At 42.2% G+C, this 17,050-nt stretch overlaps 1 protein-coding gene across 1 annotated transcript; it reads right to left on the reverse strand.

Moving 5' to 3' along the window:
* Nucleotides 1-6,211: 6,211 nt before the first annotated feature.
* Nucleotides 6,212-10,052, reverse strand: LOC130367295 (vomeronasal type-2 receptor 26-like). The gene is made up of 4 exons (XM_056569702.1): nt 10,047-10,052; nt 8,848-9,075; nt 7,279-7,402; nt 6,212-7,134 (listed from the first exon to the last, which is right to left on the reverse strand). Exons 1-4 carry the CDS (start codon nt 10,050-10,052, stop codon nt 6,212-6,214), a joined length of 1,281 nt encoding a protein of 426 aa, XP_056425677.1.
* Nucleotides 10,053-17,050: the final 6,998 nt, after the last annotated feature.

Here is a 17,050-nt window from a genome sequence, read left to right on the forward strand (position 1 = left end):
CGCCGATCGGACGCGATGGAGCAAGGTGAGGGGGTCTCTGCTCGCGTCCTAACTGATCGGGACATCGTGACTGAGCAGCTGATCAGCCTGACTGAGCGGCTGATCAGCCTGACTGAGCAGCCGGGAAGCGTTTACTTTCATTTTCATAAAGGGTTAATAGCGCGCGGCACAACGATCTGTGCCACACACTATTAGCCCAGGGTTCTGGCTATCGTTAGCAGCCGGGACCGACCCGGTGTGATGCAGGGTCACGGTGTACACAAGGTACGCCCTTCGTCCTGAAGGAGTTAATAGGATATAAGCTGTGCTGGACAATAGTGTTGCTCGCGAATATTCGCAATTCGAATTTTATTTGCGAATATCGCATATTCGCGAATTTGCGAATATTCGCGAATATAGCGCTATATATTCGTAATTACGAATATAATTTTTTTTTTTCACAGTACACATCACAGTGAATACCCCTCTCTGCTTCCAGCTTATGTGGTGTAAGTAGGCTCTAATACTACTGTGTGAGACTGGTGTGCGAATTTTCGCATATACAAAAATTTGCATATGCTAATTTTCGCATATGCTAATTTTCGCTTATGCTAATTTTTGTATATGCAAATTTCCGCATATGTTAATTTTCGCCGACGCGAATATTCGCATATGCGAAAATAAAACGAGAATATTACGAATATGCGAATATTCGCGAATATGACGAATATTCGTCCATATATTCACGAATATTCGTGAATTCGAATATGGCCTATGCTGCTCAACACTACTGGACAACACTTTCCTGCTGTATCTACATGATGTTAGTCCGCATCAGTCCATGTCACAGTGGGCTTTTGGGCTGATCTGGTCTGGACTTTTCTTTCATTAGTAAAACATTTTGTACAATAAGATGTGGGGTGGTGTGGGTAGGTCTGGCAGTAGGGGGACTGCTGGACCACTGGGTAATTCCTCCTATGAGCACTGGTGTTGTCATGGTGGTGGTCGTTGCCACCCAGTTCCATTCAAGTTAGGCACCCACTTAAATCAGGTTTCCATAAAGTGGCAAGAAGGCTAGTACAGATTGATCAAAACTTATACTATATACCAGTTGTCAGTTGTTAAAATTGAGAACAAAGAGGACTAAATGCACGGATCAACAATCATTTTTATTGGTTACAAAATACAATAAAAACACACACTAAGTAGCATAAAATGTAAACATAATAATGGGTCACAATGGGCCAGAACTAAAAGCGGTGGCTAGAATCTATATATATATATATATATATATATATATAAAACTCAACGTGTGTGTGTGTGTATGTATGTATGTATGTGTGTGTGTGTATGTATGTATGTATGTATGTGTGTATGTTCCACAAAAAATTCCAAACGGCTAAAGATATTAACATGAAACTTGGCCACATGTTTCTTACATGTCAACAACAAACATAGGATAGGTGATTTAACCCTTACTCACACCCATTTGCCAGGGGCGGGGCTTATGTTTAAAGTCCCATGCAAGTCAATGGGAAATATATGTTACCGCATAACTTCCAAACGGCTGGAGATATTTCGATAATACTTGGTCACATGTTACTTATATGTCCACTTAAAATATAGGATAGTTAATTTAACCCTTAACCCATTTGTGAGGGTCGAGGTTTTTGTTTAAAGTCCCATGCAAATCAATGGGAAATGTATGTTTCCACATAACTTCCGTACGGCTGGAGATATTTCAATACCTGGTACACATATTACGGGTCGGGATATGAGGACGGGATAGGAGGTCGGGATAGGAGGTCGAGATAGGAGGTCGGGATAGGAGGACGGGATATGAGGACGAGATATGAGGTCGGGATAGCAGGTCGGGATAGGAGAATGGGACAGGAGGACGGGATATGAGGATGGGATAGGAGGTCTGGATAGGAGGTCGGGATAGGAGGTCGGGATAGGAGGTCGAGATAGAAGGTTGAGATAGGAGGTCGAGATATGAGGACAGGAAAGGAGGTCAGGATAGAAGGACGGTATAGGAGGATGGGATAGGAGGTCTGGATAGGAGATCAGGATAGGAGGTCAAGATATGAGGACGGGAAAGGAGGACAGGAAAGGAGGTCGGGATAGGAGGTCGGGATAGGAGAACGGGATAGGAGGACGGGATAGGAGGTCAAGATAGGAAGTCGAGATAGGAGGTCGAGATATGAGGACGGGAAAGGAGGACAGGAAAGGAGGTCGGGATAGAAGGACAGGATAGGAGGACGGCATAGGAGGTCGAGATAGGAGGTCAAGATTGGAGGACGGGATAGGAGGTCGGGATAGGAGGTCGAGATAGGAGGTCGAGATATGAGGACGGGAAAGGAGGATGGGAAAGGAGGTCGAGATAAGAGGTCGGGATAGGAGGTCAGGATAGGAGCTCGAGATTGGAGGATGGGATAGGAGGTTGGGATAGGAGATCGAGATAGGAGGACTGGATAGGAGGACTGGATAGGAGGACGGGATAGGAGGACGGGATAGGAGGACGGGATAGGAGGTTGGGATAGGAGATCAGGATAGGAGGTTGAGATAGGAGATCGAGGTAGGAGGTCTGGATAGAAGGTCGGGATAGAAGGTTGGGATAGGAGGATGGGATAGGAGGATGGGATAGGAGGACGGTATAGGAGGTCATGACAGGAGGTCGGGATAGGAGGTCGAGATAGGAGGTCAGGATTTGAGGACAGGATATGGGGTTGGGATATGACAAGAATATATGAGGATTGGATATGAAGTCAAAAGCTTCCTCCTTTGTTTATTTTCCTCCCCAACCGGGATTAGGAAGGAAAAATCGGGCAACGCCGGGTACTCAGTTAGTCTATATATATAAAACTCAATGTGTGTGTATGTATGTATGTATATATGTATGTATGTATGTATGTGTGTATGTTCCAGTATCACGTCCAAACGGCTAAAGATATTAAAATGAAACTTGGCACACATGTTACTTATATGTCAACAACAAACATAGGATAGGTTATTTAACCCTTACTCACCCCCATTTGCCAGGGGCGGGTTTATGTTTAAAGTCCCATACAAGTCTATGGGAAATATATGTTACTGCATAACTTCCAAACGGCTGGAGATATTTCGATAATACTTGGTCACATGTTACTTATATGTCCACTTAAAATATAGGATAGTTAATTTAACCCTTAACTACCCCCATTTGTGAGGGTCAGGGTTTTTGTGTAAAGTCCCATGCAAATCAATGGGAAATGTATCTTCCCCCATAACTTCCGTACGGCTGGAGATATTTCAATACCTGGTATACATTATGGGTCGGGATATGAGGTCGAGATAGGAGGTTGAGATAGGAGGTCAGGATAGGAGGACGGGATATGAGGTCGGGATAGGAGGACGGGATAGGAGAACAGGATAGGAGGTCGGGATAGGAGGTCAGGATAGGAGGACGGGATAGGAGGTCAGGATAGGAGGTCGAGATAGGAGGTTGGGATAGATGGACTGGATAGGAGGACGGGATAGGAGGTCGTGATAGGAGGTCAAAATAGGAGTTAGAGATAGGAGCACGGGATATGAGGACGGGATAGGAAGTCAGGATAGGAGGTTCGAGATAGGAGGCTGGGATTAGATGGATTGGATAGGAGGACGGGATAGGAGGTCGGGATAGGAGGTCGAGATAGGAGGTCGAGATAGGAGGACGGTATAGGATGGGATAGGAGGTCAAGACAGGAGGTCGAGATAGGAGGCCGGGATAGGAGGACGGGCTAGGAGGACGGGCTAGGAGGATGGGCTAGGAGGACGAGATAGGAGGTCGGGATAGGAGACCCTGACATGAGGACGGGATGTGAGGATGGGATATAAGATCGAGATATGATGACAGGATAGGAGGTCGGGATGTGAGGACAGGATATGGGGTTTGGATATGACAACAATATATGAGGACGGGATATGAAGTCAAAAGCTTTCTCCTTTGTTTATTTTCCTCCCAAGCAAGGATTAGAAAGGAAAAACCGTGCAATGCCGGGTATTCAGCTAGTAGATAATATATACATGTAATACATAGTAAGGTGCAAGGGAAGGCATGTTATGGTCTATCTCTAAACAATGGGACAAAGCCCACATAAAAAGATAAATCTATAATAGTAAATTATACAGCCACAGTGGGAAGGAGTATGCCTGAATAGCCACACACTGAACCTGACGTTTCGCTTATGAAGTGTGCAGTTTACTATTATATATTTCTCTTTTCATGTGGGCTTTGTGCCATTGTTTAGGGATAGACCATAACATGCCTTCCCTTGCACCGTATTATAGCCACTGCTTTTAGTTCTGGCCCATTATGACCATCATTATTATGTTTACATTTTATGCTACTTAGTGTGTGTTTTTATAGTATTTTGTAACCAAGAAAAATTATTGTTGATCCGTAAACGCATTTAGCCCTCTTTGTTCTCAGTTTATGTTAGCGTGGGATCAGTTACCTAATGGCGTAGTTGTATGAATTTATGAGTTGTTAAAATTGTGCTGAGAAGTAATAGATCAAGGTATTACATGGATGTGCGACCATGCCTTTATTTCTGCCTAATTTGTGGAAAATTCATATATCTAGGAACAGTCTTGCTAGGGCCTTCCATCTCAGTAACATCACCACTGAACACTGGGGGTCAGCCATTTTCCATGTTGAGAGTTTTCTGTGAAGACTAGGAGATGAACCAGAAAAAGATACTTTATTTGATATTTTGACAGCATTTACCCTTAACCCCTTAAGGACCACGGGTTTTTCAGTTTTTGCACTTTCATTTTTTCCTCCTCACCTTTTAAAAATCATAACCCTTTCAATGTAGCACCTAAAAATCCATATGATGGCTTATTGTTTTCGCCACCAATTCTACTTTGCAGTGACATCAGTCATTTTAACCAAAAATCTACGGTGAAACGGAAAAAAAAATCATTGTGCGACGAAATTTAAGAAAAAACGCCATTTTGTAACTTTTGGGGGCTTCCGTTTCTACGCAGTACATTCTTCGGTAAAAATGACACCTTATCTTCATTCTGTAGGTCCATACGGTTAAAATTAAAGCCTACTTATATAGGTTTGATTTTGTCGTACTTCTGTAAAAAATCATAACTACAAGCAGAAAAATGTATATGTTTAAAATTGGCATTTTCTGACCCCTATAACTTTTTTATTTTTCCACATATGGGGCGGTATGAGGGCTCATTTTTTGCGCCGTGATCTGAAGTTTTTAGCAGAACCATTTTTGTATTGATCGGACTTTTTGATCGCTTTTTATTAATTTTTTCATGACATAAAAAGTGACCAAAGATACGTTATTTTGGACTTTGAAATTTTTTTGCGCGCACACCATTTACCGCGCGGTTTTATTAATTATATATTTTTATAGTTCGGACATTTACGCACGTGGCAATACCACATATGTTTATATTTATTTACATGTTTTTTTTTTTTATGGGAAAAGGGGGTGATTTGAACTTTTATTAAGGAAAGGGTTAAATCACATTTATTAACTTTTTTTTTACACTTTTTTTTTGCAGTGTTATAGGTCCAATAGGGACCGATAACACTGCACACACTGACCTTTTACCCTGATCCCTGCAAAGCCATAGCTTTGCAGTGATCAGGGTTATCGGCGGTCGATTGTTCAAGCCTGAATCTCAGGCTTGGAGCAATCAATCGACGAGGGGACACGCCGGAGGCAGGTAAGAGGACCTCCGCTCGTGTCCCAGCTGATCGGGACACCACATTTTCACTGCGGGGGTCCCGATCAGCACCGCTGAGCAGCTGTGATGGTTTTACTTTCGGTTTAGACGCGATCGCTGCCGCATGCTATTAGCCCCGGGTCCCGGCATCAGATACATGCCGGGACCAACCCGATATGACGCGGGGTCACCGTGTGACCCCGCGTTATCTTGGTCATTAAGGGGTTAATAGTTAATTTAAGTATGTCTTTAACTTTATAAAAATAATTACATTGTCATGATAGAATAAAGACATTATACTGATAATGACTTACCAAAACCAACACCTTTCCAACATAGGCCTAAAGAGCTTGTGGTGGGGCCATTTAGCGCCTGATGATCTAACAAGATTGCATGGCTAGCTACAGTAATATCAGGCAAAAACACTATTAGGTTAATAATAATAATACAATATTACATTTTTATTACAACTAATAATTATTGTTATTAAATCAACAGTTAACCTTGAAGAATTTCATAGAACATATACGGTGCTATCCTTGATTTTTCTTATGATATTTTTCCTAGAATTCATCTTAGGTATGAATAATATGAATATACACTTAGGAAGAAACATACATATGACTAAAGCCCAACTGGATGCTAAGATGGCGAAGATCTCCATAGCCACTGTGTACCTGCCCTGAGCACTGAGGGAGGCCGGGATATAAGATATCCAGACACTGAGGAAGGCAAACATGCTGAATGTAATATACTGGGCTTCATTGAAGCTGTCGGGAAGTCTTCGGGCCAGGAAGGCCACAATAAAACTTATGGTGGCCAGAAGAAAAAGATAACCCAACATAGTCCAGAAGGCAATGGGTGATCCCTCATTACAATCAACAATAATGAGTTCAGGTCTAATGTCAGTGTTATGTTGTGAGAACGGTGGGGAGACAGACAACCAGGTGACACACAGGATGAACTGTAACAGACAACAGATGAAAATAATTGTATAGGAGACCCGGAATGTGGTCCATTTTCTTAGACTGCTTCCTGGTTTTGTGGCCATGAACGCAAAAACAACCATGATCGTCTTGGCCAAAATGCAAGCAATACAGAGAGTGAAGACAAGACCAAAGGTCACCTGACGTAGGAGACATCTGGTGTGTTCTGGATATCCAATAAACCCTAAGGAGGAGAAGTAGCAGAGACAAAGGGACATCAACAAAAGACAACTTAGAGAATAATTACTGGCTTTTACAATAGGGGTATTTCTATGTTTAAGAAAAAGCCTCAAAATAAGAAGAGGAACAATGGAAGAGATCAAGCTGGATGCAGCTAAGATGGCTCCTAACACATCTTCATAAGACAGGAAGTCAAAGGGTTTTGGGAGACAGCTGGATTTTTCATAATTCGGCCACTGGTCCCATGGACACCTGACACAGTTAATGGAGTCTGCAGAAGATAAAAAGTAGCCAATTTTTACTTAATTCCATAGAAAATAAAATATGAATAAAATAATAATAATAATAATTGTTATTTTGTTATTATTATTTAAAAATTAAAAAATCTAAAGATTCTTGAAACAAGATTACTTACCTGTCTGATTGCTGATCTCATCTTGTAGACAGGGAACGCACTCATGGCAGCAGATAGGTTGGCCCTGAATAGCTGCCTTCCTAAATCCCAGAGGACAACTCTCGCTACAGACAGAACGTGGGACCTGGTAGTATAAAAGGGTTTTGTTGTATAAGTCAGAAAAAAAATGTCTGCAATGTTTTATTTTTGAAGCATTAAAACATGTATTGATGAATGGTCTGTGATGGAGAAAACTGAAGGGGCATGTACCTCTGAGGGGGTCCCAAGTAGCCACAAGGAACGAGGAATGTTTTTGAGCCTATTAAGTCTGTAATAGGGTGGAACCTGTACTCTCATGATGTGCAGAGTAGGAGTTGCAGATATATTCTTTTTTATTGGTTTATGTTACTAATTGGTTATCTGAAAGACTGCTCAGTATTTTAATAATTTTTGACCTAAACATATGTACAGTAAATATGTGGCTATATACATTGTATACATAATGACTTCGCAGGTTGCTCTATGATGCCGACTGTGGCTATAAAAATATATAGTCAACCTGTGAGGGATAAATGGTACTGAGAATAAATTTGGAGGAACCTGTAACTGAGTCTAGTGAAGGATTTGAGAGAAGCTATAGTGGAGACCTGTTTACTGAGGGTACTGAATGCAGCCTAGTTAACATTATCCATGAATTTTGAAAATTGGTGAGTAGATCTGCTGGGACCATTGTGGTCAGATACTGGGATAAGAGGACTAAGGTTCTGTAGAGTAAAGCCTGAGACGTGTTAGAGGGCTGTTAAGAGATATCTCCCTATCATGTTTTATAGGTGTATCATCTCATATCCCTTTGAACAGATCCCATCTCATACTACAGCAAGCCAGATTCAAAACTTCTCCCCATCCCTTGTGTGAGTGTTTGCATATGTTGCCCTGTGGGGGGACCATCCCCAACAGCTGATCTGTGAGTTGCCCTCACACAATTTTTCCTCATCACTCTTCTCAGCACTGGAAAGGGACAGCAAGTACAGAAATGATGGAGTGAACCAGCCATGTAACTGTAGAGGAGGAGGATTTTACAGAGACCATGTACAATGTCATAGCGTCAGACTCTTTTTCCTCCTGAGATGACCGAGAACGAGCCAACCAGTCCACGAGAATATTATTCTTTGCAACAACACATCCCTTGGTGGAAATTGACATTTCTAGCTTTTTGATGCTACTTCTACAAGGCACATGGCTGCTGGTTCTTGCCCTGAGCCCATGGCTGCCAGTTCTTGTACTGTACCTGGGCACGGCCATCATGCCCCTCCAGTAGACATGAATAGAAGGGGCGTGGTGTGACATCAAGAGTGGGCGTAGCCGTGACGTCACGTCTTGGTCTCGGAGGAAGCTCCTGGCACAGAATGCCTGTTGCTGCACCGAGATCACGGGGCTCCCAGCAGCGGGACCCCTGTTATCATACATCTTATCCCCTATCCTTTGGATAGGAAATAAGATGTATAAGGCCAAAATACCCCTTTTAATATTTAATTTTCCTCATTTAAGGGATAAGCAGTGGAACAAGAGATAATAAGCTTAACATCTCACCTGTTGACCTCCAGTAGGCCATGAGATCAGACTTAAGTTAAGGACCAGAGCTTTATCTGGGGGGTCTGAGATACTAAAGTTTCCAATCTTAACTTGCGTCACAGTTCCATCTGGTTTCATTTGCCAGTTCAAGATTCGATAGGCTGCAGCTGAATCCTCACTCTGATCGAAGTAGTTTTCTTTCCCATTGTTTAAAGCTGACTTGACCTTCCTTATATAGTATGTCAGCTACAAATCAATAGAAAAATCAAGTAGTCAAATCATAAGCCAACAAAGTGTTGCAATGACCAAAGAGGACCATTGACATTAAAATTGTCTATAATTTTAACAGTTGGTTAATTTGAGCAGTGAGAGACAGAATCACATAAAAAAAATGCATAAAAACGCATTTCAAAAACTTTATTAGTTGATTTGTATTTTGCTCTGTAAAATAAGTATTTGACCCCTTTGCAAAACATGGCTTAAGAGTTTGTCGCAAAAGGGGTCAGACGTTTCTTGTAGTGGACCACAAGGTTTGCACGAATTTCAGGAGGGATTTTGTCCCACTCCTGTTTGCAGATCCTCTCCTAATCTTTAAAGGGGCACACCGCCCCTAGACATCTTATCCCCTATCCTGCCGAGATCTGTGGCTGATGACGGGCAATGCAGGGGACGGAGTATCATGACATCATGGCTCTGCCCCCTCATGGCATCACACCCCACCCCCTCAATTCAAGTTAATGGGAAGGGGCGGGGTGGCCATCATGCCCCCTCCCATAGACTTGCATTGAGGGGGCGGGGCATGGTATCATGAGGGGGCGGAGCCATGACATCATGATACTCTGTCCCCTGCATCACCCATCATCAGCCACAGAGCGATACTTGCTCTGTGCAGCTGAGAAATGGTGGTGCTGCAGGTGAGACTGTGGAGGTCCCCAGCAGCCGGACCCCCGCAATCAGACGTCTTATCCCCTGTCCTTTGGGTAGGGGATGAGACGTCTAGGGGCGGAGTACCCCTTTAAGGTTTCAGGGCTGAGGTTTGGCAACTCAAACCTTCAGCTCCCTCCACAGATTTTCATGGGATTAATGTTTGACTCCAAATGTTAATATGTTTCTTCATGAGCAAAACAGCATATAAGGGGACCTCCATTCCTAATCACAGCCTCTGAAGAGCACATTTCTTGCTACCACAGATCCAAAGCCTTTTTCAAGGCTCATACCTGCATATACCTGAACTGAATACTGTTCCTGAACCAGCTCCAGTGAGGTATAGTGATCTGTGCCACCCACCCACAAAGTGTAATCAAGTGGCACCTATACATGCCTATTTAGCCTGTGAAGACAGTAGTAATTTGTTACTATAATAGTGTTCCTAAACAAGCTACAATAGCCAGTGAGGTGCAGTGATCTGTGCAACCCACCCACAAAGCGTATTCAAAAGGTACTTATATATGCCTGTAGGGCCTGTTAAGGCAGTAGTGATTTATGACTCTAATAGTGTTCCTTAACAAGCTACCATAGCCAATGAGGTGCAGTGATCTGTGCAACCAACCCACAAAGTTTATTCAAGTGGCACCTATATATGGGGCCTGTGAAAACAGTACTGAATATAATAGATTTCCTCAAACACCTTCAATACTTGTTGTGCTATCATCTCTGCTACGCAAAAAGCGCTCAAAGCATTGAAACTTAGCTTTGACGAGTAGGTTGGTGAAAATTCACCCAAAAAGGTAACCAAAAAACATGTCTGGAAAACGAGTTAGTGGACAGGGTAGAGGGCAGAAGCCCCCCGTCATGTTCTCTGCCAGTAAGAGTATTTGTGAAAGTACTAGTACAAGTAGCAACAACAGCAGCCAGATGTCCTATTGGTAGCGCCGCAGCCATCCCAAGTTCTCACTGCCTGAGAGAGGTTATGTGGTTTCACAGGATGATCCGGCTTTACTGGAATATCTCTGGAGGAGATTTATCAAAACCTGTGCAGAGGCAAAGTTGCCCAGTTGCCCATAGCAACCAATCAGCTTGCTTCTTTCAATTTTAACAAGGCCTCTGCAAAATTAAAGAAGTGATCTGATTGGTTGCTATGGGCAACTGGGCAACTTTGCCTCTGCACAGGTTTTCATAAATCTCCCCCTCTGTCATGAGACTTCTGAGGAGAAAGACTCTGACAATATGATGGAGAGCCACCGGTCAGTGGATTCCTTGGCATCTACACACACATGGGGAAGTGGAAAGGTATATCCGAGACGTTGTGCTTCCTTACCTCTGGCTTTGCAGAAGGATAGGACTAGCTACGAGGAGGAGTTGTGCGGGTACAGTCAAGCTTTGGAGTGTGTTGGTGAGGTTGTGGAGGTAGAATTGATAAGGATGACCATTATGATTTTGATTATATATATATATATATATATATATATATATATATATATATTAAAAATAGATATATATGCTAATGTTAATCAAGTGCTGCAGAAAACATTATTATCTTTATGAGACATATCAGCTTGCTATTTGCTTGTAACTAAGATGAAGACCTTGGAACGATGCAAGATAAAGCAGAAGTTGGAGACAAAACATCTGAGAAATATGTGCAGACTGTGCAGAGTGATGGATACATCTGGAGTTTTCTGTTGGAAGCGATTAAGAAGCGACCGGGTGCTTAGAATGAAAGTTTACGTATTATACAGATGCACATACTTAAACAACCATTCAAAACATAACATGATGATTTTGATGTGATAACTAACCTCCCCTTTTTTTGTCAACTGTGAAAAACAATGTATTTCTATATAATACCAGAACTCATTGGGACAGTTTTTTAGCCAGTGTGAGCTAAACCACTGCTGAGAAGGAGATTTATACCAACTTTTTGTCTGGTGTTTATTTCTTTGTGTCGATACTCAGCAGTATACTAATTTGAACAGCGGCAGTCACTCACATTTCAAGGCCTAACCAGCATCAAACCTTAATAGAATCAGTGGTCAAGCCCAGCACAAGCAGTACTGGTGGTGGTAGGCATGGTGGGGATACTGTAAGGCGTTAAGGTCCATGCAGAGAGGAGTGGCATGGACGTTGAGGAGTTTGACGTTGATGATGATGATGTCATGTTGGACAGGATGTGGGAACCACCTGGACATGAGCTGACGTGTTCAGAACCGGAGGGAAGTAGCAGTGTCAGCGAAGAAGAGCGTAGCCGAGGTAGGGCAAAAAAAAACCTGTGAAACGTAACAGACGTAGGGCTGCTGTTCTTATGAGCTCAGGTGACGGCGACGCTGCTGCATGCTCAGGTTCCATTAAAAAAAAAAACATCCAGAGAAGGGGCACAGTCAGGTGGTGCAGTCCCTGTCCGATATTCTCATGTGTGGAACTTCTTTTTCACCTTACCTGATGCAGAGAATGTGGCAATATGTCGTCTCTGCAAACAGAAAGTAAGCCGTGGCCAGGGTCTGAGTGTGGGGACTATGGGGAAGATTTATCAAAACCTATGCAGAGGAAAAGATGACCAGTATTTTCCCAGTCATCCTTTTGTAGTGCACCTCAATTCATACCTTGCCAAGTTATTGGTGGTGCAGGCTCTCCCATACCGTCTTGTGGACTACACGGTCTTCAGGCAACTACACAACTGAGGAGATGCTGCTCTGTCTGCAACAAGAGGTTTCACACTGGTTCCCAACTTGTGAGCTGACACTGGGAAACGTTGTTGCCGATAATGGCACAAACATAAAAAAAAGCGCTCTCCCTGTTTGGCACACGTGCCAAACCTTGTGGTCAAACATTTCTAGACAACTTTTCCATCTGTGAAGCAAGTGGTGTCTACGTGGAGGAAAATTTGCATTCAGTTTAGCCATTTGTATGCTTTTAAACATGACTTGCTTCACCTAGAGCAGCAAAACACTTTTCCACAACACCAACTTATTTGCGACACAGTGGAACTCCACTTTACACCTGTTGGACCGCCTCTACAAGCAGCGCAAAGTGGTGACTGACGTTCTCATGTAACAGCAAGACTATTTCTAGAGCCAGTGTGATTTACAATTTAGGAATTGGCAGCTAATCAGGGACACTTGTCTCGTGCTCGTGCCTTTTGAGGAGGCTACAAGTTGAGTCAGCAAGGAAAACAGTGGCATCGGAGATGTAATGCCTCTTATATTCCTTTCGGAGCAGACGCTGACGGCGATGATGGAAGAAGGAGGGATAGAAGAGACTATACATCTTGATGCCAGCAGTAAAGATGTTCTCCTTGAGGAGGAGGAATTGGATAACGAGGTTGTGGGACCTGAGGAGGAGGATGCGGAGATGGACTTCATGGAAGAGGAAGGAGACGAGGACCTTACACAAGGCGACACTGATAAGGACTAAGAGCAGCATGACGATCCTTGGCAGTATGAGACGGAAGTGGAACAAGCTGGGCCCTCAGAAGAGCTGGCAAGAATGGCAGCAGTGGCGGCATCTTGATGTTTTAGCACATAATTGTGAAGTTTCTGCATCCTGTATGCTCCCTTGACATGAGTCATCAAAGGTATGTGAACCACCACCTAAACAACAGGTTGAGGACTACTTGAGCAGTGCCATTTCTCTGACAGACACCATGAGCCCAGACCCCATGGACTTCTGGCTTACCAGATTAGACCATTAGCCAGAACTTGCCCAATTTGCCAAGAGTTTTCTGTCTTGTCCACCCTCTAGTGTAGCTTCGGAGAGGATGTTCAGCACAGCAGGCGGCGTGGTCACCCCGAAGCGAATGAGATTATCTGCCAGCAGCGTGGAAAAACTGACTTTTAATAAAATGAATCAGGCATGGATCAGCGATGAATTTAAACCTCCTGTTCCAGATGCCACTGATTACGCAGTACAACCACCACCCCTGCTGGATGCTAGTGACATCTGTCCGCCATCTCATGCTGTATGCTAGTGACATCAGTCCGCCATCTCATGCTGTACGGTAGTAATATCACTCTGCCATCTTATGCTGTACACTATTAACATCAGTCAGCCACCACTTGCTGTATGCAGGATACTACTAGTAACACCAATCCACCATCATCCTACTTCCACCAGGCCTACAAATCCACAACCCATCATCCCCAGAAAAGCGATAATTTTTTTATGCAAGAGCCATTTCTTCTTTAGTCTTCACTATTTTAGAATACCAATTCTATTGCCACTCCCAATAAAGGGATTATTTTTGGAACGCTTGGGAGAATCCATGTTGTCTTCTTTACTTGCTAGACTGAGAACCTCTTGCTACTTCCAGAAAAGGGACAATTTTTGGCATGCTTGGAAAAAGCCATTGTGTCTTTCCATGCCTCTGTGTGCATATCTACACCAGCAAGCATCTACCGACAACCAGGAATACTTTATACCACTTTATTTTGGTGTTAATAAGCCTAAAAGATGGGTGAATTGGAATAGTTACCATGGGTAAACGCATATTTTCATACCTGAGCTCTTTAAAACTACTTGAATACACTCCTAACACTGTTAGGCAGGGGTTTAGAGGTGTTAGGCAGTGTTATAAACGTATTTAAGGACTTATTTCATTGCCGGTTGGAATCGAACCGAGTTGAACCAAATTTGCGATTTCCGAAAAGTTTGGTGAGTCTGGTGAACCAAACTTTTCACACGTTTGCTCAACTCTAGTCAGGAGGTAAGAAGAGGTTTTTTTGTTTTAATTAGTGTTGAGCGGCATAGGCCATATTCGAATTCGCGAATATTCGCGAATATATGGACGAATATTCGTCATATATTCGCGAATATTCGCATATTCGTTATATTCTCGTTATATTTTCGCGTATACGAATATTCGCGTATGCGAAATTTAACATATGTGAATATTAGCACATACAAAATTAGCATACGCGCAAATTCGCCTATGCGAAAATTAGCATATGCTAATTTTCGCATATGCGAATTTACGCACGCCAGTCTCACACAGTAATATTACAGCCTTCTTTACACCACACAAGCTGGAAGCAGAGAGGGGTGATCACTGTGATGTGTACTGTGAAGAAAAAAAAACAAAAAAAAACGAATATTCGTAATTACGAATATATAGCGCTATATTCGCGAAATTCGCGAATTCGCGAATATGCGATATTCGCAAATAATATTCGAATTGCGAATATTCGTGAGCAACACTAGTTTTAATGTTGACAGACTGGGCATGATTTTTTTTTTTTAAAGGTAAATGATGGAGCACCCTTTTGAAAAGATTTGCAATTTATTCAAGAATTGAGAATAATTTTGTGAACACTGTACATTATACCAGAAAGTTATTATTTTTGTCATATTTTTAACTGATGGAATACTGACCTCTGGGGCCCCCCCCCCATTTATTGTAAAAACAATGGAGGTCAATTGAGTTGTGCCGCAAGTTTATTTTATACTTCACATGGGGACATTGACCCATCCCAGTTATATAAGATTATGTAGTTCAGATTCATTCTCCGCATTTACCTGCCATGGTTTGAAATTCCAGATGTTCGTACAGGTCCCATTAGTAAATGGTCCCTCTCCTGGTTTGCAGATTTTTAAATCATTTAAAGCTCTAGCCAAGGTGTGCACAGAAGCGTACATATAAGAAGTATATAATAAACTCTTGACAAATGCAGAACTGTCAATTATTTCATCTAGCTGTTCCATTCCGGTGCAATTCCTCACTGGGGTCTTCACTGAACTTTTAGTGTCACTATAAGAAAATGTGCAGTTATAGAGTGCCTCCCAGTATTGCATCACCCAATTTGGTCCCGTAGATGCGAGAGGACGAATATTCTTTAGGAACTGGTTAAAGCCTGGTATTACAAAAACATCGCCAGTAAAGCCAAGTGCACCATTTAAAATAGGAAAAGAATTACTTGTGGACAAAAATGTCGACCTGATCCAACCGGCATTACCAATAAAAATTCTCCCTGTGACATTCTGCTTCATCAACTCATTCAAAATAGGAAGGAAATCAACATCAACAGTGAACACAAGGACAACCGTCACTGTTGACTCTTTGATGGTCTGCACTATTCGAGGAGCATTGCGATCAGGTTGACCCAAACGAATATATTCAGTAAAAGCCAAACATGCTCCAGCCTTGATTAACTCTTGCCTAATTGGGGAAATTCCTTGAAGGCCATAATCATTGTCACTTGTTACGATACCAACCCATGTCCAGCCAAAATTCAGAAGAAGGTGAGCCAACCCAATGGATTGGTATTGATCACTCGTGAGCATCCTGAAGAAGGATGGAAACATTTTCTTATTACCTAGAAGAGAAGCACTTGATATAGGACTGATCTAAAAAAAAAAAAAAAACAACAACATTAACATACAAAAACTTAGAACTTTGATTGCAGTGGTGAAAGGGTGTTCTCTGTATAATACATGAAATTTCTTAGATCTTCTATATAAAGTTACAACTTTTTCATATTTCATAGTTTTACTCAACTTTCTTGACTTCCCTACTATCTTTCTTTTCCTTTTTCTTTTTTTTTACCCTTAGTTGTCCTGTACATATTTTTCTCTCATTCTGTATCCTAACAATTTTTCTTTCATATTTCATTGAACTTACTGTCATACTCTCATCTCCAAGACTTGGCTTGTTCTGCACTAATTTTCTGGAATGTGATACCCAAAACCTTCAGACTCATTCCCATAATACACAATTTAGAATGTATCCTTAAGACACATCTCATCAATCAGGCCTATAACAATTCCCTAATAATTCCCTTATTGGTCTCCCCTACTATGCTTTTGGCCCTTTTTGAGACCCCTGGGCCTTAGAGACATAAAAAATACCATATTCGCCAGTCCTTCCTATGCTCTAAGTTCTATAGACATTCACAGATCAGTTGGTGACTGGTTCACACACCTTTATGTAAACCACCCTATTTATAAAACATGGCTGGACCATTGTATCAAAAAAGCAATTACTGACTTTTGTCTTAACCCAGTTCCTCATAGACTGCAAGCTCTCGCGATCAGGGCCCTCACTGCTCCTGTTTGAATATTTAGTGTGAAATATTGTGATGTTCAACTGAAAAAGATCCCCAGAAGGTCCCAGGGTATTATTTTAAATTATCACAAACCCCACATCGGATACAGAAGGGGGAAGTAAAGAGATGTGACATAGAAGTGAATCCCTAATAAGGGAAGAATGTTGTGGCATCCACAGAGATATAAAAAAGATTGAAATATACTTACATTTTCCTAATCACACTCAACACCCAACTACCCTACACAC

The sequence above is a fragment of the Hyla sarda genome, chromosome 4 (genome assembly GCF_029499605.1).
Source record: "Hyla sarda isolate aHylSar1 chromosome 4, aHylSar1.hap1, whole genome shotgun sequence".
NCBI lineage: Eukaryota > Metazoa > Chordata > Amphibia > Anura > Hylidae > Hyla > Hyla sarda.

Coding starts and splice junctions, on each gene's coding strand:
- LOC130367295 (XM_056569702.1), bottom strand. Junction 7,403..8,847: donor GGCCTACTGGAGGTCAACAG/GTGAGATGTTAA, acceptor TTATACTACCAG/GTCCCACGTTCTGTCTGTAG. Junction 7,135..7,278: donor TGAGATCAGCAATCAGACAG/GTAAGTAATCTT, acceptor TATCTTCTGCAG/ACTCCATTAACTGTGTCAGG.